General features: G+C 38.3%; 2 protein-coding genes across 2 annotated transcripts in view; one reads left to right on the forward strand and one right to left on the reverse strand.

Moving 5' to 3' along the window:
- The window catches only part of EDAR (ectodysplasin A receptor), a 60,366-nt gene extending 52,546 nt beyond the window's left edge, over window positions 1-7,820 (forward strand). Inside the window, exons 7-12 of the mRNA XM_065741072.1 lie at window positions 529-657; window positions 744-818; window positions 2,392-2,464; window positions 2,959-3,118; window positions 4,915-4,975; window positions 5,950-7,820. Coding sequence (XP_065597144.1) covers window positions 529-657; window positions 744-818; window positions 2,392-2,464; window positions 2,959-3,118; window positions 4,915-4,975; window positions 5,950-6,269 — 818 coding nt within the window. The 3' untranslated portion in view covers window positions 6,270-7,820. The remainder of the gene's footprint in view (window positions 1-528; window positions 658-743; window positions 819-2,391; window positions 2,465-2,958; window positions 3,119-4,914; window positions 4,976-5,949) is intronic.
- Window positions 7,821-16,205: 8,385 nt separating this feature from the next.
- On the reverse strand, window positions 16,206-25,219 carry CCDC138 (coiled-coil domain containing 138). Its single transcript, XM_065740775.1, is given in 7 exon segments — window positions 16,206-16,367; window positions 17,477-17,621; window positions 20,504-20,710; window positions 21,323-21,325; window positions 23,804-23,889; window positions 24,656-24,844; window positions 25,214-25,219. Coding segments are annotated over 7 exon segments (798 nt in total).
- Window positions 25,220-26,953: the final 1,734 nt, after the last annotated feature.

Here is a 26,953-nt window from a genome sequence, read left to right on the forward strand (position 1 = left end):
CACCCCGCAGCAATGCTGTGTTTTAAGTCTATTAAAAAACATTACTTATTCCACATGTACATTGTGTTCTCCTTACTGCAAAGATTTTGGGGCAGCCAGATACATTAACAGACCTTTTACCTCTCATCCCATTTTATGGGGATTTTTTGATTTAATATTTTTTGTTTGCTTTTCTTTCTTTTAAGTAGTGTTTCACTACTTCAATGTTACGAAGGCTGCTACTTTTGCATACATATAGTTTCCTATATAATTAGCAGATAATAACATTTCCTACATCTTTGTATCATCATCTAATCAAGTATTTTTTATGAATACTATTAAGTAGTTCTTGCAGCCTGAGTCACAGTTTTGAAAATTGTCAGATAGTTCCCCTTTGAGAAGCAGCATTTAGTTTTGCAGTGCTTGACCTAGAGCTCAGATCAACAAAATGAGTGTGCAAATTCTAACGGCAGTGCGGAGTGTAAACTGCTAACTATTCTTTGATCTGAAGAGTTGCTTCTATACAAAAGTACTTATTTATTTTTCCAGCAGACCTTTCAGGACAAGGACATCTGGCTACAGCTCTGATAATTGCAATGTCTACCATATTCATAATGGCTATTGCCATTGTCCTCATCATCATGTTTTACATTGTGAAAACCAAACCTTCTGCTCAAGGTAATTGTTCAGCACAACAAGTTTTTCCTGAAAATGCTATTTTTAGATAGCTTCTGAGAATAATTATTGTTATTTTTACATTCTAGCCTGTTGCAAGAGCCACTCAGTAAAAAATGTCGAAGCTCAGGCTAATACACAAGAAGAGAAGAAAGATGTACAAGGTATAAGTTGCCTTAGTTTTGCATTTTCTATTCAAGATGCTATTGGGCTTAAGTACTCATATTGCACTTCTTTTATTACAATTCCCCCATTTCATGTCCATTTACGAATTAATTATGTACACTGGTTGATCCAAAAGTAATGTCTCCCATTTCCATGGAAACTGCAGCAGCTACAAAGAGCACGCTAACACTATTTGATAGACCAAATTCTCACCTACAAAACACTCTTTTTCAGCATAGTCACCACCATTAGCTACGCATTTTCACCAGCAATGAGCAAGAGCCTGCATATTATGCTCGTAAAAATCTGCACCAGTGGAAGTGACCCACTGTTTCACAGTTACTATGATGGTATTGTTGCTAGAAAATTGTTAACTCATGCAGTTCATCTTTCATTGGCTCAAACAGATAGAAGGCACCGAATCTGGACCATACAGTCTAGCAAGGATTGGTAATGTGCACCATGGTCTTCAAACTGATGTGTGGCCTGGTGCTATTGTGTTGCAAGAGAAATGTTGTCCTCTTCTCTGGCCTGACTCTGGAAGTTAGAATCAGTGTCAAGATGTAGTAGTCAGAGTTGTAGTTTGTCCAGGTTTCAGAAAGTCCAGAAAGATCACTCCTTTCCTATCCCTAAAGACACTGTGCATCTCTTTACCTGATGAGGGCTGCATCTTGAACTTTTTCTTTAATGTGGGATTCACGTGTTCCCACTCCATGGACTGTCATTTTGACTCCGGCTCATAATGGTGACTGCATGTCTTGTCACTGGTAATGATGCAATCCAGGAATCTGTCATCTTAGCCCAGTATTGGTTCAGTAGGTCCTGACAAACTTGCATATGATGTTTTTTCTGTTACTGTGTAAGTATCAGTGGGACCCACCTGGTGGAACTTTGCAATATTCCAATATTGCCATCATCATTTCCAAAACCTTGAAATCAATATGCAGGTCCACACTCAGTTCCCTGGTCATAATGCACCAATTCACGCTGATGAGCTGGTTGAGATGCTCTTCATTTTGTGGTGTGACAGCTTTGTGTGGTCATCCAGAACATAGATTGTTTTTTACATCACTGTTATCATTGCTGAAATGCACCACCCATGACCTCACTGTGAACACATTCAATGTGGTCTCCATAAATGTTCTGGAGGTGTTGATGATTGTCACTGGATGCCGTTTTTTCTGCATGGAGGAATTCATTGGCACCACTTTGCTTCATCTGCACTTCCATGTTGGATGCTGCTGTGTTAAAGTCCCTCTGCTGCCATCTGTCACATGGCAATAACATGTAGTGGGATATTGGCAGGAATGTTCAGTTTCTTTTGCCATACCACCAACATCCACCTCTCGATGCTGAGCCAACATCATAAAATAGGAGGCATTATTATTGGAACAGCCCTCTTATAATAGTATTTGTACTTCCAGAATGTCACTTAATCCTCTGATAGCAATTCAAAAGGTAGCAGAGAGATTTCTGTTTGCAGCAAGGTTGCCAGTTACAGTAGCTCCTCAGACAAAGCACCATTTTGAATACTCATTGCCAATGTAAATTTCTCTAATGGTTTATCTGCAGATAATGTTGTGATATTCTCTGAGAAAGAAGAGTTTGAAAAACTTACAGCAACTCCAGCTAAGGCTGCTAAAAGGTAGGTAAAAAAAATAAAGATGCATCCATTTTGACTGAAGTAGGAAAGGGGCACGTTCTTCTCACGAAGAACAAAGTAGAAGTAATTTTCTAGTTTGGTAGATCAAGGAAAAATGTGTCAGTGAAAGAGTTGCAGGTGTTAGAATTTCTGGAAGAGGTGACTATCATACATTAAAACATTACCTTGAGCACGATGTGCTCTGGGTTGTAGCCCACAGAGATTCTGTGCTGGATAACAGAATTCCACTGAGGTAAATACTGTCCTCAGTGGGAAATCCTGCTGCTGAAGGATTCTTGCAAGATAAGTGTGATTGTGCAACTTGGTGAGCATTGCACATACATCCTCAGAAGATGAATGTGGTTACATTCACAAGATTTCAGGGGAATAAAAAATGGAAAACATTTTTATTCCATTACTCTGGGATAGCATAAGGGAAATCATTGGAGTCAAACCATGAGAGGCTTCACTAAGACAACCATATCCTTCATTTACAGTGAAAACGATGCATCTTCTGAGAATGAACGACTTTTAAGTCGTAGCATGGATAGTGATGAAGAAGTTGCAGTTGACAAGCAAGGGACACCAGAGAGATGCTTGTTATCTTTAGTGCATTTGGCCAGAGATAAATCTTCTACAAGCAATAAATCAACTGGGGTAAGGCAGTTTTGAGATTTAAAATTTGAGAGTTGCTTTCTATGTTTTTATTGGTGGTGGTGGTGGTCTGTTGTTCTTGTGTTTTGTTTTCTTTTTTATTTTAAGAAAACAATATAGAAACTATCAGCACAAAAATGCACTATAATGCAGATAGAACTAATCCACAATATACAAGACAGTTTCTTCTGACAATTTCATTACAGACTCTTATTTGCATAATGGCATAGGAAATTCCTTCAATATTTAAGAGAGTGTCTGTGTATATGTGTAAATACTTTCAGGGTTGAAAAGAAAATTTGCTACAAGATAAATAACTCTACTTTTCTCCATTTTATGTTTTATAATCTAAAGAAAGAAAAAGAAATCAGCAAACCCCCAGTACAGTTAATGCTAATATAGCCAACCCCAAAGCTACACTGACAACTGAAAATCAGACAGAAAAATAATATAACAGCAAGGTAGGAGTCGTACAATAGCATAGCATCTGCCTGTCTTTACTCAGAGGCATGGGTAATTCTATGCCATTGAATTTTCAGTAATATTCTTTAGTCCTAAAAATGAAGACAGAGTGAAAATAGGCATCTAATCATTTTCTTATATTCATTTTAATGAATTCCTTTAGAAGAGATGTTTCTGATTATAAGGATCTGAAACAGCTAATCAAATGTACATCAGAATCCCAAAGATTAAGCACACGTAAATTGTACCAAGAATATGTGAATGAAGTCAGTGTCTGCATTGCATTTCCCTCCAACGTGGTGTACTTTGAGACAGGCATTGGGTGGAGCAGCCAGTTTGTTGTCTCCAGCTACAAGTCTATTAATCCAAGTGATTGATGTGCCCTGTCCCTTTGAGTCCAAATACAGTGGAGAAAATCCTTCTACAAAAAAATACAGTAGTGAAAATAGAGCTTTGTTCATCCTGGTTTTCAGTGAAAAGTGGTGAATTTGTGGAGATAATGCTGGAGTCCTATCAAAATGAGAGCTTTTCAGAGAGCTCAGCCCTAGTGAAAGCTGGCAGATAGATGACAGTTCCAGTTCCTGAGAACTTACGATGTTTTGACATTTATTTCTAGTCCGCGCTGAATCCAAGGCCAAATGTTGAGAGTTTTTTTGCTAAGTGAAACTACATCAAAATGTCCATTTTCAGCTTGGAAGTTGTCAAGTTTTCAATCTGAGTCTCTTGTCAAAAATGATGACAGCACCCTAGACTTCAAATTTTCCCTATCAAAAGTGTTACAGATATTTCTTTTTTTATCTCTCTGTAAAAATCTTTCAGATTCATGCAGGTAATATATAATGGAAACAAATACCTAATTCATCAGCAAGGCAGTAAGCAGTTCTGTGCCAAATGACAGAAAAGGTGATCTCCTCCTCTAGAGTTCTCTTACGTTGTTGGATGAAGGCAATTTCAGTCTGATTTCAGTTTACTTGGACATCTCTTGCATTTTTTCCTGCACTTGGGTTGTTGAATTAGTCCTCATTATTTGGAGTTTCCTTTAGTCTGGAAGAGAAACAAAATACAAAAACACTTGGAGTAGAAAAGACATTGATCTAAAAGAAGAATACATTGAAAAAAGTTCTCCAGCAGTGGTAAAGCCAAAGTAGAAACGTGTTTCCTCTTCACTGAATTGTTGCGTCCTCTTCCATAAGTCTTCAAAAAAGGACCCCTGAGGACATGATGTGATAATCCCTTGAGCCATGAAAGGAGGGTCTCCCAGAGGTTTTGTACTACTGCCTTCCAGTTGTTTACTCTCATGATCAAAAATATAATGCAACAAATCTCTTCTCTTTTAGATTCAAAGTCGAAGGAAAAAGATACTTGATGTGTACGCTAACGTATGCGATGTTGCGGAAGGTGAGTGCACAAAACTTGCACCTCTTCTAAAAGCATAACAGTTAGATCACTGTAAAACTGTCTTCCTGTGAAAAGGAGAGTTTCATGGAAAGAAAGTGCAAATCTGAAAAAAGGCCCTGGGAGCAGATTTGTTCTCACCTGGCAGAAAGCACCGTGGTGCCCCGATTCCATAGATTCATAGATCCATAGATTCACATGAACTAATGTTCGTGCAGTACAGAGGATATAACTGCACTTACCTTTTTTAGTTGCACATACTTTGCGTGCGTACATGTGAACAAGTTTTCTGTTTCAGGGAGCTCTGTCTCCCATCAAATTACTGCTGTTGCATGTGGAGCAGGAAAACTACAGAAGCAAAAGACTGTTTTCAGAAACACTCTACCTCTTCAGTTCTGTGACCAGCAGCACAAAGAAGAACTTTACAGGGAAGAATAGCTTTTTTCTCACAGAATGACTGGTAAATAGTTAGCAGTGACAAGCAAACATTTGAAGGGACATTTATGCTTGCAAGCATCTGGCATCTTTGCTGCACCTCACTCTTTGCATTCCTACAAGGGCAACTTTCAATTACAGTGATGTTACAGCAGCTGCTGCTGACAGAATCAGGGAAGGGCCAGAGCTCTCGAGCTCAGACACTGTGCTGGATGTGCAGAGGTGTATTCATAGAGGGATATGTTTCCACTACACTTCTCATAGCAAGTGAATTGTTGTGGGAGGGGGCAGTACCATAGGAGTGCACACAACCCATCTAGTACTTCTTTCCCAGCCAACGTTTTACCCTAATTAAACCTTGAATATTGTACCCTACTATTATCAGGTGAGATATGGTAGTAACTGTGGAGCTAAACATACCTATCATGGACTCACACTTGAAGATTTTAGCTGTGCTTATTTGCTAATAGTATTTTAAGAAATTCCTTGGATAGCCAGGACTTGTGCACAGAGCAGTCTGACCAGAACCCTTCACGTTGCAGGCCTGAGCCCTACGGAGCTGCCGTTTGACTGCCTGGAGAAGACCAGCCGAATGCTCAGTTCAACGTACAACACAGAGAAAGCCATAGTGAAGACGTGGCGCCACCTTGCTGAGAGCTTTGGGCTGAAGAGGGACGAAATTGGTGGCATGACAGACGGCATGCAGCTGTTTGACCGCATCAGCACGGCGGGCTACAGCATCCCGGAGCTGCTCACCAAACTGGTACAGATCGAGCGGTTGGATGCCGTCGAGTCTCTGTGTGCAGATATTCTCGAGTGGGCACAAGCAACGCCAGCTCCTGAGCCAGCAGTGACGTCCTGATGGGCCTGGTTGGGGCTTGTGCTCCCACAACACATGTGAGAACAGCAATCCCAGCCAGCAGCACGTTGGAGACTTTGGACAAGGGACCCTTGACATTTCTTCTACGTAATCATTCCCAGTAACCAACAGGAAGTTTTTTACTTCTGTGAAAGTGAAGTTAGACATCTACCAAAACAAGAGCACAGTTCTCCCAAGGAGCTTGGTATGAAACAGGTCGTGAAACAAAATGATTATGTTAAACAGTCACTGATAATAAGTGGACACAAAAACGTGAGTTGTGCAGCCTGTGTTTGAGTATATGTGCAGCTATCTCTGCTGCTGCCCTTCCTGCCTGGTTTGCAAGAAAGCTGTTGAGTTGCTCACTGAAGATAGCCTTGTCTCTTGGGGCTTTGGTCAACCACTGATCTAATAGTTAGAGTCAACAACAGCACCACAGCCACAGTATCAATTAATACACATTAGGCACCTACATTTCCATCAGCTCTACCACATTTAACATTTAACCAGTTTCATTTTCTGTATTCCCAATGGGTTTGTTAAATCTAGAAGAATGTGCATAGGTGTATGTACACAGTCCTCAGATTAACTGATTACAGTATATGAAAAAAAGCTCCAAGATAATTTACAGATGGAAGCGCTTCTAAACGCTGTATATAATGCATGTAAATGCACTTGTGGTCCATGCCCACATTTCAGAAATTGTAAATTCAAACTGCAGACTCTGCAAACTGGTTGGCGAGAGGGCAGTGTGCGTTGGCAGTGATCTCACAAGTGCAGAGGAGAGCAACAATTTTTTCTCTTCCTTACTGCTACCAGAAAAAAGCAACACAAACACTGCACACACAATGATGACTTTCCAGTAGTGACATCTATATGCCAAGTAATATTTCAAGCAGATGAATATGCAGACAACAGTGGGGCATGTGTGACACCGAGAACAAAAAGACTGAATTTCTTTAGACAGTTGAAAGGTACAGGAACAAGTGGTTTTGAAATGCTGTGCTCCAGTGCAGGTAAAACATAGAATTGTGGAATCATCAAGGTTTGGAGAAGACCTCTAAGATCATCTAGTCCAACCATCCACCTACCATCACTATTTCCCCACTAAACCATCTTCCTGGGCAGCACGTTGCAGTGTCTCACCACTCTTTCAGTAATATCCAACCTGAAACATGAGCACAGACCCCACACACAGAAATTAGCTCTTCTGGAAGGTAAAGAATTATTGTGAGTTCACGCACATCAAAAATCATATTATTTGTTCCCCTTAGCTACTCTGATTTGCTTTGTTAAAACATCTGTAAAACTTGCTCAGACTCTAAGCCAGAAGGTGTTACCAAATCTCTGCGCTTAATTTAAAATGAGCAGTGACTGATTTCAGTCAGTTTAACCACTAAATGAAGAGAACTGTCACTTACCAACTGACACTTCTTAAATTCCAAATTGCTAGACCAAAAAGGAAAACATTATGAGAAAAATATGAACTGTAACCCTGATGTTAGTAACCAGTATTCCATCACTTAACCAGATCTTATCTACGATAGCATCATAATCGTGTTGAACATTTAGTAGCTCCCTTTAATGTCCGTATTCACTGATCTTTTCAGCACTTCATCTGTATTGTAAGGAAGTACATACAGCCAAAAAATCTCTCCTCCCTATTCTTCCACCATTTCCTTCAGTATTTAACCCACTCACTAATTTGCATGTGCTAAATCTGAGGAGAATTTTGACTTTTCTTATAAAGGAAGATGCAAGCTGCATTTATTTGAATATTTAACTGGCTAACTGATGTTTAATTTATGGGCAGGATTCCTGCTATCTTAAAATCAGTGACAAATTCACACAGACTTCAATAGGCTTCAGTAAGATTCTGAGGTTTGCTGACAGCTCTGCAATCTTCAGCAAGATTTCCAAGACCCTACATGTGCAGATCAGGTCCATTGCTACTAAAGTTAAAAAGGAAAAAAATAAAATGGGAAGATTCTATTTCTCTTGTTCCAGAGTGTAACTACAGTGTTATTCCGTGGGCTGTCCCCTGTATTTCATGTTTCATTTAATAGCACACACCATTAATTTGTCTAAAAGAAGCCAAAGCAATCCTCTTTTTTTTGCATTTGTTGGGCCTTGATTGGGCCTTGAAATCAGCGGTGCCAATGTGAACACAGACTATTTAACATTATTTTATTTAGTATACAGTATTTTTATTGTTACACAAAAGATGTGCAGGAACAAAAAACTCCTGTAGGTCTTGCCAAATCTTACTTTCTAATAATTTTGTTTAATGCTGTACATATAACTTATTATATTGTAAAATATGAACATAAAGTATGCTAATAAAAGAGGTCAAACACAGTAGTGTTATCTTTTTTTATATTATTCTATTCCATTTTTAATTCACGTATTGCCTTATAAATGTGCAATTAAATAAGTTAGCCAGGGGCTAACAGCACATTCCTGTGGTATGGGAGTGCTGAGGTAACGTACTCCCACAGTATACTGCTTGTCTGCGCTGCACTTGGAGAAGCTTTGAAGCAAAAAACATTCTTCATTTCACAATACAGTTTTGGTTCAATATTTCACTTCCGAGGTACAAAGTGAAGTCCAAGCTCCTTAGAGAATCTGATTGTACGTTATTATAAGTATACTGGGAGGTGGTACAGATTGGGAGACTAGTAAGTAATCTCACAACAGCAATTCTCTCTCATTAACATGTTCATTGCGTGTTCCTAAACAAGCAGTACTATGCAGCATTATCAGAGGCTGTGCCTGGAAGCTTTTGCTGCATGGCAGAACTGCATTCATCCAGCCCTACGCTGCTCTGTGCAGACTGCTAGCAGTCCTTCAGCACCTCCAGAAAACAGCACCGAGCTGCATCTTCTCCGACTCTGGGAACTAAGCCGAGGCTGTCAAAGTATTGTGTTTTGGACAGAAGTCTTGGGTGTCCTGATGGGCAGAAAGCTGGATGTGAGCCAGCAGCGTGCTCTTGCCGCTCAGAACATCAATGGTACCCTGGGCTGTACCAACAGAGCTGTGGCCAGCAGGGAGAGGGAGGTTACTGCCTCCCTCCACTCTGTCTTTATGAGGTCCCATCTGGAGTGCTGTGCCCTCTGTACAGAGAGGGATGTGGAGCTGTTGGAGCAGGTCCTGAGGAGGCCACAAAGATGCTCTTCGGCCAGAGCACCTTTGCTACGAAGAAAAGTTGAAGAAGCTCTCTTGTTTAGACTGGAGAAGGCTCTAGAGAGGGTTCATTATGGCCTTCCAATACTTAAAGGAAGCTTATAAACAGAGGGGGACTGACTTTTTACAGTCTGATATTGATGGGGTGGGACTGGCTGTGCTGTGAGGTTCTTTCCAACCCAAACCATGCTGTGATTTTATGAAAACAAGAAAAAGTAATAATTAAATGATGAAAGCTACTCTGGTATGTCATTTTTGTTTCAGCTTTTCCATTTTGCTTCAATTTTTCCTTCCTGTATAGTGCTTCCAGCACACTGGAATATACCTGTGCAAACGCAGGTGTCTGCAGTGAGACTCATCTTCTACTAAAGCAAACTTGGCACGGTAAGCTTCATTGTAAACATTTGTTCCATACATGCTGAAAGTTAGATGAGATGAATTTTATGAAGTGACCAGTGTATTTCAGGTTTGTGACTTTTCCAGTTCGGGAATGCTTCTGAAATAGCTTCAGCCATCCAGTGGCAAATACAGACAAACCTGAACGTATTGCTGGTTATGTTAATTAGTGTTCTGTTTTGGGGAATTAATGAATCAGATGTAAGCTTAAGATGTACTTAAGGTTAATTTCTCTGGCATTGTGTAATGATGTTCTTGCTATTTACAATTTGGCTGATAGAAAGTCAGAGCAAAGGTATGATTGATAGCACTATCCTAGAACTGATACAGAAGTTAACAATACTTAGCAAGAAGCACCAATGAAGAATTCAGTACAAAATTTCAATCCTGGTTTTGGTGTGAAGTTAATTTAAAATAAAATATATTTTTTTTTAAATGCCAGCACCTGACAGCACTGCTTTCTGGAACACTTAATATTTTAGTTTGAGCATTTTAATCTAACGCTCAAAGACCAGACTAAAGGAAAAAGGTTGGTGACTTACATTACAACATCAGGTACAGGGACACTGGCTTGGCTAACTCATAAAATGTCCTTACACCAATACAGATCAAGCTTTATCATGTCTGGAAGTTTGTTATTTTATTCATGGTGGCAAATGAAACATGTATGCGTATTTTAACACAGTAAAATAAAATGTAATAAAAATGAAGTTTTTCATGACTTCATGGGCTTACCTGCATGATGTCAGACTCAGAAAGCAAACAGGAATGTGAAGTGGCTCTTAGAATTCTGATGATTAGATTTGGAAGAAGATGTAAAATCCACCCCTTCAGGGAAACAAGAGGTCAGGCAGAAAATTATTAACAAGTCCTTTTATTTCCTTTCTGATGTCAATAATTGTTTTTTATACTCTGAAAAAAATAATCAAGTTGAAAAGACTCTCAAGTCTTCCAAGTCCTTGGAAGTGCTTAAGTAAAAAACTTCACAGAATCCTATGGCACCCTGGTCAGCTCAAGGTTTTGCAACAAGTACTTCTACAGCCCATGCAAATGATGGACACCAAAAACATACTGTATTTTTCCCCCAAAGTCATCAGGGCCTACTACAAGGACTTATCTACATGTTTGTATGTTCACTTTCTATTCTGTACTCCACCAAGCTCCTAGGTGGCTGTGGAAAGCTCCTCTGAGACAAGAAAAACTGTCACCTAGCAAGATCTTTCCCACCAATCCCAGGCTGAACGGCATTGTCTCATTTTTTGCTTAGAATTATAGAATCACTCGGGTTGCAAAAGACCTTCAAGATCATCAGGTGCAACCTAACCATACTGTCCTAACTCTAACAACCCACTGCTAAATAATGTCCCCGAGCACCACATCCAGATGGTTTTTAAACACATTCAGGGGTGGTAACTCAACCAGCTCCCTGGGGAGCCTATGCCAGTGCTTAACAACACTTTCTGTAAAGCAGCTTTTTGTTATATCCAATCTAAACCTCCTTGGTGCAACTTGAGGTCATTTCCCTTGCCTGGCTTTGCAGACTCTCTGTAATCTTTGTTGTGTTCAGGAACTGCTCTCTGCGTAGCACCTAGCTATGGTGGCCCTGGTGCAATGACAGAAACAACAGAAAGAAGGCAAGCGAAAAAGGACAGGTCTCTGTTTTGGAGTGTAAAGCAACTGTGGCAAACTGCCTCCATATTCAGTAATGTGAGGTCATGAATCACAGAATCGTAGGGGTTGGAAGGGGCCTCTAGAGATCATCGAGTCCAACCCCAAATTCAGTCTCTGTGACCAAAACGGTAAAGCAGTTTCATGCCCAGAGTTGAAGGATTGCCTGAGAAGGCATGCTTCTTCCAGCATAAGCTCACCATCCATCTGCTCATTTCTCCTCAGTGAACACCAGGTTTAAAAGTCCCACTCTGTTACTAGGGAGGCATCTCTAAGAGGTGGGAAAACACCTTTGCTGTTCCATGGGATGTTATGACCCAAGGGTAAATCAATATGCTCCTGTATTCAGAAGTCCCTCCTGTGCAAGCAACCTGTATGAAATTGGAAGATGAGAGAGCTTTGCCCCTATAATGTACTGGATAGTCTTCCCATTGGATTGTGCAGTAAATATATTAATATAAACAAGGTAAGAATGCACCATCTCAGCCTATATCCAGTTCAAGGCACGTATTATTGCGTATAAATTCTACCTCCCCCACATCCAAATAAGTTCTCCTGATTCTTTGTTGTGATACAATTTATGATGCACAGTGCTGGGTAACTCAGGCACTAATTTATCATTATCAACCTCTCTTCAAGGACAGAAAAATATTGACTCCTTTCTGCCAGCATTCTGTGAAGCATCTGAATGCTTATGTTGTGGACGAATGATAAGGAGCCTTTGCGTGCCCTGCTGCAAAAGGCATCAGTGAGGAATTGTAAAAGAGGTACTGCATGGGCATTTCATTTGTCTGTCACCTTTAAAAGGAGGGGGCAGGGGTGCAGGGAAGGGTGCAAAGGGAGAAAAAAAGGGGGAGAATTCATTTTTGGTAGCTAATAGAAGAGGCTGCTCTAAACACAAGTATATAAGTACATAGTGGGATTCAGGTATGTACTGAAAAGCACAGTCCAGGAATACAAAGCAACTTTCCGGCTTAATCCACCACACAGAGGTAAATCGGGAATAAGGAACCCTGAGGGCAGATTAACAGAAAGGCTGAAACTGAAACTGGAAGGAAGGAGGAGGACACAGCTTCTGATTCTGGAATTCAGCCCCGAGATAAGGCTGCTGCAAAAAAGGATGGGTCCCGCTTCAACAGAAACCAGGAGAACATCCAACTGTGACCTTCTGGAAAGGATCGTTCAACAAAGGAGTTCTGATGCATTCCGAAGCATTCCTTACTTTCTACACGCTAGAATACTGCTCCTTCTGCAGAACAAAAACAGTCTGGCGGCACTGATCATGTCTCATCTTCTTCAAAGGCATAGTATTTCTCCCAAGGTTTGTTGTGCGGGTGGAATACCATTCTCCTTTCTGAAAATCTTAGACCACATGGTGCTTTTTTTTCTCCTTGTAAGCAGGATCATAACTTTTTGCTTTTTTTTTTTCCCCTACAGCTGAACTCACTGTGGCTGCCATTCCATGCAGCTGGAGATGATCTTGGAGTTACCTCATTAGCAGTGATTTTGGTTTGTGCTGAGCTTCCACAGCTATGGTATGCCAGACACCGTGCACACAAGTGGTGTGGTTTCCGAATTAAATAAAAATGATATCTGGCTTCTAGGGCCACTTCTCTCTAACATCCCCTCTCCCTGGGGGTGTTCAAGGCCAGTCTGGATGGGGCTCTGAGCAACCTGATCTAGAGGTGGGTGTCCCTGCCTATAGCCGAGGCACTGGAACTAGGTGAACTTAAAAGTCCCTTCAAACCCAAACCATTCTGTGATTCTAATGTAATTCTCTTGCTGGGAATTTGGAAATCAGAATGCCTCTCTATGTCACGATTCTACTTTGTTTCAAGTCTATGCACGCAAGAAAAACAGCCCTAAGGAACTACAGTGAGAAGATGGCACTACAGACTTGCACTGACCCAGATGTCTCCATTTCTGACAAAGGACAGTGGTGGTTGGGGTGCAGCACATTACAAGAGTCAGTGCAACACAAAGCTGCTTCATCCATCACACCGTTTCTCCAGGGGACATCAAAAGGAGGAACACAGCACTATTCCTTTTACAATACCTTCTGCAAGTTTTAAAACAGCAAGTACTGTATTTTTCCCAGTGGGTCAGTGCTTTGCCACTGTAGTTCCTCTACCACTGGCAAAGCAGAGGTTTGCCATAGTATTTCATAGACCAAATTCACACATTCTCTGGACTAAATTTAAACATGCTATCATGAAGGTAGAAATGCTTTCTGCCAGACCATCAATCCCTGAAGCCATTTTGCTTTTAGGTGAAACACGCAGTATGCAATTAAAGGATCTAGTGTCACACCTCTGAATCACGAGCTCTTCTTACAGCTCCTTTTAAATCTGTTCTGGTAAGTAAAATGATATATGTAAGACGTTGATGCAGACTGTGAATTTGGAGTCAATTCTTTACCTTCCTTTAAAGCAACAAGCTGTGGCTACCAGAAGCTTTATACCACCACCAGCATGAAGATAATTGCTTACAGAGACCTATGTACAAGCAAGACACAGCAGGCTGAAGCTGGTCTGAAGCTGATCTGCTGTCTGCTGCTGTAAAATGTAGGAGTCCTCATCTTTTGGTCTCAAATTATCTCAAAATTGGTGACAATTGATATTCTGCCACCAAATCTGGCTGGAAGCAGCCGGCATATTCAAAACAGTGAATTCAAAACAAATCCCTTTTTGGGAATGCAGACATAAACCAGATTTCTATAAGAAACCTGAAACCACCATAAATAGCTGGTTACCATTACCTTTTGCAAACATCCCTTGTTGAAGATCACATTCCAGAAGAATAAGGTAGTAGAAAGTTACACTCATATTGCAGAACTCAAATGCTACAAGCACAGGAAAAAAACAAAAACAAAAAAATAAAACCCAGAACAAAACAGAAAGCTCTACGTTCAATCTGTGAAGACAAGACTATAGAGATGTCCAAACTGTAAGCTATCTAGCAGAAATTTATGCTTTATCCGACTTCAGCATTTTTCAGGTTGAAACCTATCACACAGGATGAAAGATCCACTAAGAGCCACGTCAGAAAACTGAAAACAGAATTTCCCATTTGCTCTGCTTACGAAGAAACGAAACTGCTTCTGACAAATCCTTGGTGATACCAGGCAAAGTATTTGCAGGCAGGCCAATAGTAATAGTGAGTTGGAAGAAGAACGGAACTCACCCAATTGGTGAAGGGGCCCTCTGGCTGTACAGCACACCTTCACAGAAAGCAGCTTAAGTGCAAGTGACACTCTCTCCCTTCCATGGCTGGCCCTTATACGAGCCCAGGATGGCTCTACCCTGGGTCCAACCCATCTGGTCATGTGGGGAACACAGATAGAAACAATTTGTCTGTGCTCCCTGGGCCAGCTACAGCCCTTCACCAGGTGCTGAATCACCAATTCCAGCCATGACCTAACAGTTCCTCTACAACATTTAATTTACAGTTCAGACTTTAACAGCATCTTGCTCTTGTTTCACTTACATAGCTTCAGGAAAAGCAAAACGTGACAGATTAGATATTTTTCTCATGTGATCTCACTGGGTGGGTCAGGTACAAACTGTCCAGTGTTGCCAAGCTGCATTAGGACCTCCTCCTAAAAGCTCACCACCAACAGCACAACAGGGAGCTGTTCCCCACATCCTCCCCCTCATTGTTAGAACAATGTCACTCAGTGGAATGGGGAATGTTGAACTAGGCCACAGCAGGGGCCCACAGGGAGAGCCACACTGGGCTGGCCCACAAGCATGGTGTCTAACAGAGTTCAGTAGAGATACGAAAAACCTACCTAGCAAATATTTACAAAGGGAGAAATACTGTGATTTCAGTACAATATCTGGTACTTACTCCCGACTGGTAATGACAAATGTGAAGTGGGTTATCTATGCTACTAACCTACACATCATTATTAGTTAGCTCAACTACTACAAATTATCACTTAGAAATAGAACCAGAAATCTCCATTTCAGCTTATTACTTCAATTGTTATAGCACCACTTCTTCATAACCTCCTAGCCAGTGTTAGTCAAAGAATGACATGCAAGGGATATTTACATTTTTATTCTAGTCTCAATTTCACAATTACACTTTCATTCGTTAAAGCACAAGTGATGAATCTGAGATTAAAAATAGAAAATTAAGTCAAATTTTTAGGAAGTACTCAATTTCCTATGTAGAATAATGAACACTGAATTGTGACAGATAGAAATAAATATTTCGGAAAAGAAATGTGGGTAACTAAAAGACCTACTGAGGACTGATTTGGAAATTAATGCAAAATACAGCACTATAACATAAAAATAAAATATGTATTTACACTGTCAGGGATATTACAACCTGAAGTTACATGAGTTCATTTAAATGAGGATAAGATGTATAGATGATATATGAACAGAGGAAAAGAGCAAATTCTAAGAAACTGCATAATCAAAACAATGGAAAAATTCGTCATTTGACATACAAAGTTTATTTCATCAAAATTTGGTGTTTTGGTGTTAAACACTAAGACTCTGATAACCTTTTTCATTTAGCCATTCACAAATGATGGAGTTACCAGTAAGATTCTGCATGAAACGGAGTAACTTACAGCCTACTGAGGTTCTAAATAATCTACTGATGGTAGTAATATCCACAAGTAATACAGAACATTTGTGTAAGTTATGCAGAACTATAATTGATTCAAATATAGTACTAGTGACCTGTGTATGGAGTGGCAGCATGAGTGCCACTCCACTCCGCTCCCAAATTATTCAGAATAGAAGTTAGGTTTGTACAGATGCAAGAATGAATTGGGTCTGTTGTCACCTGTACCTCTTTGGTCAATTCATGAAGTTTAAACAGTTCAAACATCACCTTGTTGCTTCAGCAAAAGATTTTACGTAAAATAAATGGCATTTGATAATTGAAAATGGACAAGTTTCAACAAAACAGTAAAAACTTTACAGAAAATGACTTATTTTATGAAGAAAAACATGCATTATATTGGGAACTCATGTAATTCTGTATCTCAGCAGAAAGTTATCTACATGTAGAGAAAAATTGTGACAAAAATCAAGAGCTACACTTTCACTTGACTAAGTGGTATTTAGACATCGTATAGCAAAAGCATAAGGAAAAACTGTAGTAGAATTTTGCCAAAGAGAATTGAGATATCAGAAATGGGACACATACAGAAAATCCAGAATGTTATCAAGGTAAATATAAGGAAATACTACAAAAGCAACAATGCAGAATTTACTTTCTAGAGTATTTAAAAGACCAGCTATAAAGATTCAAGGCACTGGATGTGAGGTTGTCTTTTAATTAAAGAAGTAATTAAAAACAATCTGCATTTCTGAATTAATTTTACTTTACTTTCAATGAAAGTTATGATTTAAACCAGAGTATTTCATAGGAAAATACTTTTTTTTTTTCCACAGAGTTCAATTTTGTTCCTAAGAAAATGAAACAAATCTCTGAGTTTTGTAAACAGTGATCTCTACAGTAGACCATGACTGAGCTTATATAGAATCATAGAATCACCAATGTTGGAAAAGACCTACAAGATGATCCAATCCCTGCTTTTATAAATGAAACTATCCCAATTAAGTAACGCACCCATGAAACCCAGCAGTATCCTACCACAGACACAATGAAGATCTTTGTAACCATCAACTAATAATCAACAGATGCCTATTTTGTACAATTTAATTTGTCTCAAAAGTCTGAAATATCTCAAGACTATAAATTGGTTCTGGCTGAAAATAAAAGTTTTGTCAGTTTTCATTGTCACATGCAAGAGTAAATTTTCAGAGATTCTTTACAAAATTACACAGTAAAACTGATGGTTGAAGGAAAGACAAGTTTTCTTCTAAGCAGTCTTGTCGTCTATGTACATAAGGAATAACTGCTCTTGAAAAAGGAAAAACAGAGAAGTTCTCAAGTGTATCAATCTATATAACAACCAACAGAATAGTGGCAACAGAGGATTGCTTTATACCTGAGAGCTTTTGCAGTATAACCAGGCGTTTTTCCATAGGAGGAATATCTAGCCTGGAATTTTGAAGCAACACAGATCAAGTACGGAAAAAGGATTTGTTGTATCAAGCTTCCAGGTAAGGGTGTAAGACCTGTAAAAGAAAATATTTTAAAAATTATGTCACGCAACTTGGTGCTGAAAAAGTAAACCAGTGACTGTTAGCTGTTCTTTTTTTTTTTCTTCTCCATTTTCAACCACAAGAACAATGAAATAACTGGGTTTATTCTGGGCATATGATGCAAAATTCATGTAAAACTAGGAACTAAAAAATGCAAGTTTCTAAGAGCTCTGACATTACCAACACTTGTAGTATTAAAACAAGGCCCAGTCCCTCAAGAACAAAGGAAAACAGGAAACAGAACTTTTGAAGCTAAAATAAAATCTGATCTTGAGCATATACATTCAGTGTTCACTTATCGTGGTTCTTTCCTTATGGTCATGTGGGGGGAGCACTACGCAGTGCAAAAAAGACTCATAAATAAATATTTTAAGCTGCTGAATATTAACACCGACAGAAATAGTACATCTAAACGTTAATGTGACACTACACAGTCTTTCATTAACAAAATACTGCCACGGTACTGTTTCAGGAAAGGTAGAATAATAATTGAGAGGTAAAGTAAGAGCTCGATATGAACAGTTGAATATCAAAAGAATTCCCTTACATGAATTTTTAACATGGACACGTTATAATCTTTTCCCCTTTATTCTGCTCCCCAAGACTTAATCACTTTAGAATAAAGTAAAATTTGTCCCCTAATTATTTTACTTTTTGATTCTAATATTACAGATTGATTTATAGTAACACTAAAGAAAATAACAACTGACTTCCCTTTTTTTTTTAATTTTCTTTCATGAAGCATAGGACATATGCTTTAGAAGAACACAGATGTGATGAAAATAACTTAATGTTTACATACTTTTAAAATATTTAACATATAATTAATAAGAAACTACAATATGGAAGTTACAGCTTAAAATAATAAACATATTAAAAATTATTTGCATGTGTTGAGAGGCTTTCTGAGTTCAAAGAGGACTTGATGAATCTTTTGGTCAAATTTTCCTCTTTCTTTCTCCAAGGACATACAACATAATGTCTATAAAAAGTAACCTTGGAATGAATTCAAGGTTTTAATTTATCTCAGGAGTTTCACTGATTTACAACCAGAAAAAAAAAAAAAAGCTACACAACACTGTGAGGAATAAGGCTTAAGAAAAATCAAGTTGGCATTGACAAAGTCAGCTTGAGACTGACATTTTTTAGAGTGTGGCATTTGTTCTGAATATTCAACGAGGATTCAGTAATTCACAGACCTTAATGTTCAGAAGATCTTTTAAAACCAGTATTTTTTGTCAAAACAACAGCTTGTCATTTGGCTACACCAAAAGACAACCCAGCGACGACCTCGTGATGCTGAGTACATCTTATCAAGCATTATACTAACACTGAAGTCAACCATGTCTGTGGGCAAGTCTACACTGTCAGATGAAAACAGCAAATGATTTTAGCACAGAAGTGGCACTGTGTGAAAAAGGAACAGCCAATGCAATCTATGCACGCAGGATATGCACAAAACGCCAATCTGAATACATTCATGCTCTTCAGTGAGATTCCAAAGATAATTTCAGGAACTAAATAGTCAAATCAAAAGAGACAAAGTATATCATAGGTCTACAGTACAGTTTGAGCATACAAATTATACATACGTTTTGTCAGAATAGTCAAATCGGTAAACAAATGCTACAGAGTAGAGCCAGACTATAACTTGTCTACGGGCGATTCATTCTATTAAAGAGAAAAGCACTGCATAATGCTTAATATCAAGTTGCTAAAAAGGAAATTCCCAACCACATGACAATACACAAAATGGCTTAGGCTGGAGGGGACCATAAAAATTATCTAGCTCCAACCCCTTGCTATAGGCAGGACTGTCAACCATTAGACCAGGCTGCCCAGGATACCATTCCACTTGGTCTTGCATACCTCCAGAGATGAGACATCCACAAGCTCTCCAGACAGGCTGTCCCAGTGCCTTACCACCCTCTGAGTAACATCTAAGCTAAATCTCTTTTTATATTTTTGGATTTTATTTTATTATTTTTTTTTTATTTTAAAGCCATTCCCTCTTGACCTATCACTATCTGACTGTAATAAGTCAGTCTCCCTCCTGCTTGCAAGCTCCCTTCAAGTACTGGAATGCCACAATGAGGTCTCTCCAGAGCCTTCTCTTCCAAGCTAAACAAGCCTAGCACCTCAACCTTTCTTTGTAGGAGAGGTGTTCCAGCCCTTTGATCATCTGTCAGTGGAATTTTTCTTTCAAAGGATGCCAGATACCACCAATCCCACTTAGGTCTCATGTCTATTTCTCAATTACTTTACTAATCAAAAGTATGACTAAGAATAAAACTAAACTAACCATATGGTCGAGAAAAAGATGTTGAAAGGAAGAAAAAAACCCTTTGGTTTCCGCCACTTAACAACTCATAACTCAGTGCTATTCCATCTCTAGTCAAATACACTTCCCATTTTTATCACTCAATACACAGTAACAAAATACCTCAAAATAATAATATTTATCTTTAAAAACAGCTGCTGTTCCCTCTGCCTTTCTGTTCTTAAAGACAGAACAAATTTAACTTAAGCAAAGTCACAAAGTTTATTCAACATGGCACTGGAATGGCTCACTAATTTTGTGTGCCTTCAACTGGTTATAGACTGATTCTTTCCTGTATCACTTGGAGAAGCATTGTGAAGAACGAGAATATCAACTCTTTTATAGGGCTGAACCACAGTCCAATTTTGTGAAATATCATTTCTATCTCTAATGAATTATATGATACAGACAAATGCTAATGATATATTATTTTTAGAGAAGAACCAAGCTCTTTTATATTTGGTATTTATGCTTACCTCACCTCTTTGCATCATAAGCTTATATCCTTATTTGCGAGAAAAATATATTCGAATTTAGCAGATTCCATGGTCATCTGATGTAACCCATCAAGAGCACTGGAAAGCAGACTTTTATTGGATGTATTTAAGTGACTTAATATGACAGGCATACATTGGTATTCCAAAAGTAAGACCTTCCTTTCAGCAGCCTTCAAGTCTGCGTGAAGGGAATCAAATGCCTGATTCAGGTAGAAAGAGATTAGAAAACAAGCAATAAAATTTCTACAACCACAGTTCCATTAAGCAGTATATGAACATGCATCCTCAGAACTACTTTTTCAGATATATACTACTAAAAAAAATAAAAAATGAAACGACTGAAAATAATTATTTTTTCAAATTTACTTAAAGACATCTTATGCCTAATTTACTTCCTTGAAAAATTGTGAGTGGACAACTCATATACTGAAAAAAAAATGTTGAACCTTTCCAATATCTTCCTCAAGAAAGAAAAGAAATTACAAGACGAATGGTTTGAGACTATGTCAGTTTCAACATCTGGGAAACCTCTAATAAAGGAGCAAAGAGGTAATTCATCTGAATAAGAGCAATTACTTTCATGACACCAATTACTCCAACTCCTTTCCATAAAAAAAAATCTAGTTCAACTTTCCATGCATATATTTTATATAGTCATTCATTTTGGAGTGTGGTAAATTATTCAAATAATTTATATCAAGTGAATAAATCTAAGTTTCTTAATTCACTGATGTCAAATCTTTCTCAGTATCTTGGAATAGCATTGATCATCTAGAGTGGAGAAATGTAAAGCACGAGGAAAAAAATTATCCAGTAGCAAGAGCGTAATTACAGTGCCACCTGCTGGATACTGACATCCTGTGGGAAACAGGATGTACGTTTAAGCCAGACATAGGATTTATCACTAGATCGCTACGGCCACGCGGTCATAGTGATCAAAACTCATACACAGTAAGTTTTAGCATAGATATGACATAAGGTTGCTGTAAAAAGCAGTCATAAGAAGCTAAACTGATTCATTCTCATCAACAGCATTCATCTGCTTATGGAAGTCTCTTCAGTAACTACTTCTTGTATCGGAATTCATTTACATCATTTTTATCAAATATTTGGTCTTAATTTATAGGTGATCATCACACTTCACCGAAGTACACTGACAGAAATTCTTCCCTCCAAGAGATAAATGAGTATTTATTCATTTACAGTGGCAGTGTGGTCTTCCAGAATGTTTCAATCCTGTGTTTATTCCAACTTAGTCCCACTATAAACACCTCACAGGTCAGTCAAGTATAAAGACACACTAGTATACTTATCTATCCAATCCAGAAGGATCACCTTCACAAAAAAGACTTTTGCTCATTATCTTTGGATTTTAAATCACTGGCATCCTTGATTGGAGTCAGGGTGCCAAAGAATGGAACAATCTCGTGATGTGGATCTTTGCTTTCTAAGAAGTGTTCCAAAATGCAGATTTCACGTAAGGGAATGAAAAAAAAAAATCAGATGCCAAAGTGGGAACTGTCATTCTGTCATGTTTTTGCAAGACTATCCTGAAAATGTCTCTCTGATCCCTCTCCATCAATATATTACTAGTAAAAGGAATAGGAATTCTTCCATTTTCAAAAACATTTAAAAATGTGAACCATTTTGAGAATAAAAGATATGAAAGATGAAATCATGGAATGTTTTAGGTTATAATCAGGTCCAACCCTCCTTCTTGACACAGGGTCATCTCTGAGGCTAGGTTAGGTTGCTCATAGTCATAATCACACCAAACATGCAAAATGTTTCTAAAATGTCTTCGAAAATAGAAAAATATTTGCTTACAAATTGTGCTTCAGTGGTAGGGTTTTGGTAGTGGGGAGCTACAGCACTGCAAGCAGAGCCCAGCAGCAGTGACCCCATGTCAGACAGAGCCAACTCCAGCTGCTCTGAAGGAACACACTGCTGGACAGAGCAGAGCCATGGACAACACTGAGTGTGCTCTAGGAAAGCAGATTTAAGGAATGGAAAACTGCCTTTAGTACTCGCTGCCCCGGTCTGTTATCAAGAGGCCATAGATTACAACATTATTCTCCCTGTGCTGAGTTTATTTTGCCCATGATGACAACTGACACAACTTTTCCTATTTGTTTGCTAACTCAAAATGACATAGGCTGTTTTTAATGTACTCTTTTTGCACAAATAAACAAAATAGCTTCATAGCAATTATTATTGAATTAAAACAATTAAGTTAAAAGAGAAAGTTAATTACAGGAATCAACATAAGACTTCTATTAATCTACAAGTTAAGAACCTTTAAGTATCATTCAGATCAAGTGTTACTCATGAAATTTTAATGGAGGTCACATTTAAATTAAAAACATGGACAAATTTGTTTCAATTATGAAGAAATAATCTGAAAATTAATTTTAAAATATCTCTGTAAATCAAATGGATTGTTTTATCTCTGGATTTTAAGAAAAAAAGTGAACAGCAATCCCTATGTCAAAAGGATACAGAAGGAACACATTACAAAACTGAATTTTTCTCTCTTCTCATAGCGTGCTCCACACTCAGAGCTCATGAGAAATAGCCCATTTTTCCTCATCACTTCAAAGAAAATGCTTTTCATCTTTTCAGGCCACATCTGTTTTCAAAGAAGGTTCCATTGAGAAGAGATGCAACGGTGTCCTGGAGATAGCATAAGTGGAATAACTATTATGGTCTGAAGCAAAAGTTATTACTTTCAGGACTGTGATCTCTACACAAGTAGGACCTTGTTTGCTTTTGCCAATTAACAAAGTACATTACTGCAATATATCACCATATGAATTTTGGAAGACTGGACAAAAAGGCCACTTTTCAAGTTAGACAGTTGGCTCTCAAGTCCAAAATATTTACATTAACAGAACACGGTGACTTTTAATTGAGTCTAATAGTGAAATGTGAATGGACAACCATTCAAGAACTTCCAGTCTCACACAGTAGCATATCTCAGTGTTGATGATCTTCCTAGGTTGCCATTTGTGGTGAAAGACCTGGTAGGAGAAGAAAGGAGACAGCAGACAGGTAAGAAGCAGAATATGAGCTGCATGTTAAACTCTGAGGGACAAAGCAATTTCAAGGTCACTGACAGGTTGACATTATTGGAGTTGCCTCTGGTTCCTGAACAAACACAGTTTCAGCCAGTGCTACATACTCTAACCCATGAGGATGCCTGAAGTTAGGTCCTGCAAAGGTATTGCACAAGACCTAACCTTGAATCTGAAGAAGACAGTACGGGTAAGATGAGTTAGATAAGAGTTTCATCATAAATAAGTAGAAATATTATTACTGTCTAGCTGTCTTACTGACCAGTAAATTAATCTAATAGTGGGCTTGTGTAGTTTAGGATTCATAGATGGCATTCACTGGAGCTGCTCCATGGCCATAGGCAGAAGCTGTAAAATTCACAGCTATATGCAGTATGTCAACTTATTGTATGAGTGGCCTACAAGTAAAAACAAGCAAAAAACAAACCAAAACAAAATCCCAAAATACTCCTAGAGTCAGATTACACATGCAAGTACTCATTGGTTAGATGCTATAGAGGTAGAAAAACTACATACTTAGATTTTAAATTTTACATAGGCTTACATGAATAGTGGAGACATCACTGAGCTCAACTATCAAAACCAATACCAGTGCCTACAAATCTTTAATATAACAAAGAAAAATAGTAAAAGTAGGATTCCTGAAAACTGCACTGACTTCCAACTCTTGGTACGTCCAAAAAGATGGCAGTACGTGTTTTAAGTACAGCATAGTATCACCACTTATAAGTCATAAACTGAAATTTTAATATCTAATATGAGCATTAAAATATTTTCAATTAAGTGTGTGCATCTCTGTGGGTGAAAAAAAAAAGAGGAATCGTATACAGTATTACATGTAAATACCAGATGAATTATTATTAAAGCTAGCAAAAGTGACTTGAAATAAAAGGCAGGCTGGAACTCTCAAGTTGAGAGCGAATGTTATGTTTTTCTTTAAAAATGGTCTGTTTTATAAATGACATTATTTATTATATCTCACTGCTAACTTATTATTAGATTACATCTTCAATTATCAAAGCCTGTAGAAAATAGCCTCAACGGCCAACAGTTCTCAAAACTAACTAAATAAATGTGAAAACGTATTAACCAGTGCAAATTCAAATCCCTTTACCTTCAAACATTTTACCTGGGAGTAGGTTTTTCCAGAAGACTGAGGTTTCTGACTGTCCTTTCTTTTTTCTTGTATTAAGAGTTTACTAAGGTACTTGTTTGAGACCCAGTCTATAAGAACAGTTAAGATACCATAAGCTTCTGAATTCAGTATAACCATAACAGCTCTTTTGGCTTTCAAGCTTATCTTCTAAACCAAAATGGAAACAGACAAATACATCAGAACACATTAGTTCTGGAATATTATTCATAATTTAATGATTAATGAGATAAAACCCAGGACATAAGTTACTGGAAACCAATGGAACACATATTTGAGGAAATAATAGCCTTGAACAGGTCGCGTCCACTCTGTCAGCAGAGAAGCCTGCCCATGTTGCTAAAGCAGACTTTAATATACCAAATCTCTGGGAAAGATGAACTGCATGCAAATCAACAGTTGAAATGTTGTGATCCTGACCAGGAGATTACTTTACATGCAGGAGTTGATGGTCAACATAACAGCTAATGTAAGTATGCCCAAGCCTATGCTGTGCAGCACATAGTCTATTTTGCAGACCGGCATAGTGCCTGATACATTCCCTGGCCATAGAATAAACATTGGGCAACTCATTATAACCAAGAAGTCTTCTACCAGCTTCTACTTGGTAAGGGTGAATACACCACCTGTGTGGTCTTGTCTTCATATAAAAGGGCAGCAAGAAGTTCTTTTGAGAACATGCTTAATCAACAGAGCTCTTTCCTTATAAGCAAGTTATCTACACCTGGAATACCAAAAAGGAGGGGTTTCTCTTCATGGATGGGACCTGCATTGCACACCCTGAGGAAAACATATCTAAGCTTAATGTGATGCTTTACAAATGTGAGGCTGCCAGCATCTGAAGATACTTGAGATTTACTCACTCTCTGTGCTCCTCTTATTCTATCTTATCAAAACAACTATTTTATTGGGTCATTTATGGCCAGGTTGTTCATAATGAGATCCAGGAAGAATCGTACAAAATGTCTCAATCTCTTACATCAACCCTCTTCCAAGTGAAGAATGGTTACCATTTGTGATGGTTTCTGGGAGTGAAAAAATATACTCATGCTTAATTTTGTACTTAAAGGGCTTTGTTCTGACAGCAGAAGAAATCAGAATTGTAGGCAGAATGTAACTGGATAGATGAGAGATAAGGTGAGAGGAAGAGGAAAACATGGCAAATAAATTAAATAATAAAATAATTAATAATAAAATAAAATAATACAATATAAAATTTAAACATTTTAGCAGCAAATTTTGTTCTTTCAGTTAACAACCTGTGTTCCCCCAATATAATCTATTCTTACTCTAACTAATGAACTCAAAATGAATAAAAATAATAGCTACGTTTTCTAATTTTTAGCAGACATATCACATTCCACTGCTTAATGCACTGAATTTTTACCTTGCCCAATTCAAACCCTATCAATTATTGATGCTACTGTCACTTTTTCTTGTTGAAAAAATGTAGTTCGTTGTGCCACTTCGTGAGTATCCTTACACATATGTGCCATTAAAAACTGATATTTCCACTAAAATGAAATGGAACAGTGAATTATAGTAAACTTGCTAACTACAAAGGAAGCAAGTACAGGTAAGAAGAAAAAACCCAAACATTTGTAGATACTTGAAATAAGCTTCTACTGTCCTCAGTTATTTGCTCCAGTTCTTCTGTAGAGTCTCATCATGTAACTGAATCAAGAAGCGTTCAAATATTTGTAGTCGTTAACTTTTACTTAAGCATCACCCTGAAATCATTTGACATTGTTGCTGAGCTAAGTGATTAAAAGTTCAAGCTTTTTCTTCCCAGTATGGATGGTGATGGAAACAAAACCATCCACTTCCTCAACAAATCACAGCCTCACGTGATGGTTGAGGCTGGCAGGGCCCTCTGGATCCATCTACTCCAACCCCTATTCCAGTGTGGACACACAGAGCAGTGTGCCCATGACCACACCCAGGTGGCTTGTGGAGATATCCTAAGAGGAAATACCACAGCCCTTGGGCAACAGGCACCACAATAATTAAACAGTAGTAGCTCTTTGACCTGTAGCTCAGCTGTTCAGTTTACAGGGCAAGAATAAGCACTATGAGATATACAGGAAGTACATATTGACTGTTTTTCATGAAAAAGTGACATAAAATGGAGAGCAAATAGCAAATGCTGTCTGAAGGCCTTAGAAATGAAAGAGGTGCTCTTCGTAGAATGACACAGTAACTGATCATGCTACAAAAGCAATTTTTTTTGTGTGCGGAAAAAGATGACATTAATTGCAA

This window comes from Cyrtonyx montezumae, unplaced genomic scaffold (assembly GCF_038088225.1).
Source record: "Cyrtonyx montezumae isolate F1298 unplaced genomic scaffold, pur_monq_1.0 scaffold_3, whole genome shotgun sequence".
Classification (NCBI taxonomy): domain Eukaryota; kingdom Metazoa; phylum Chordata; class Aves; order Galliformes; family Odontophoridae; genus Cyrtonyx; species Cyrtonyx montezumae.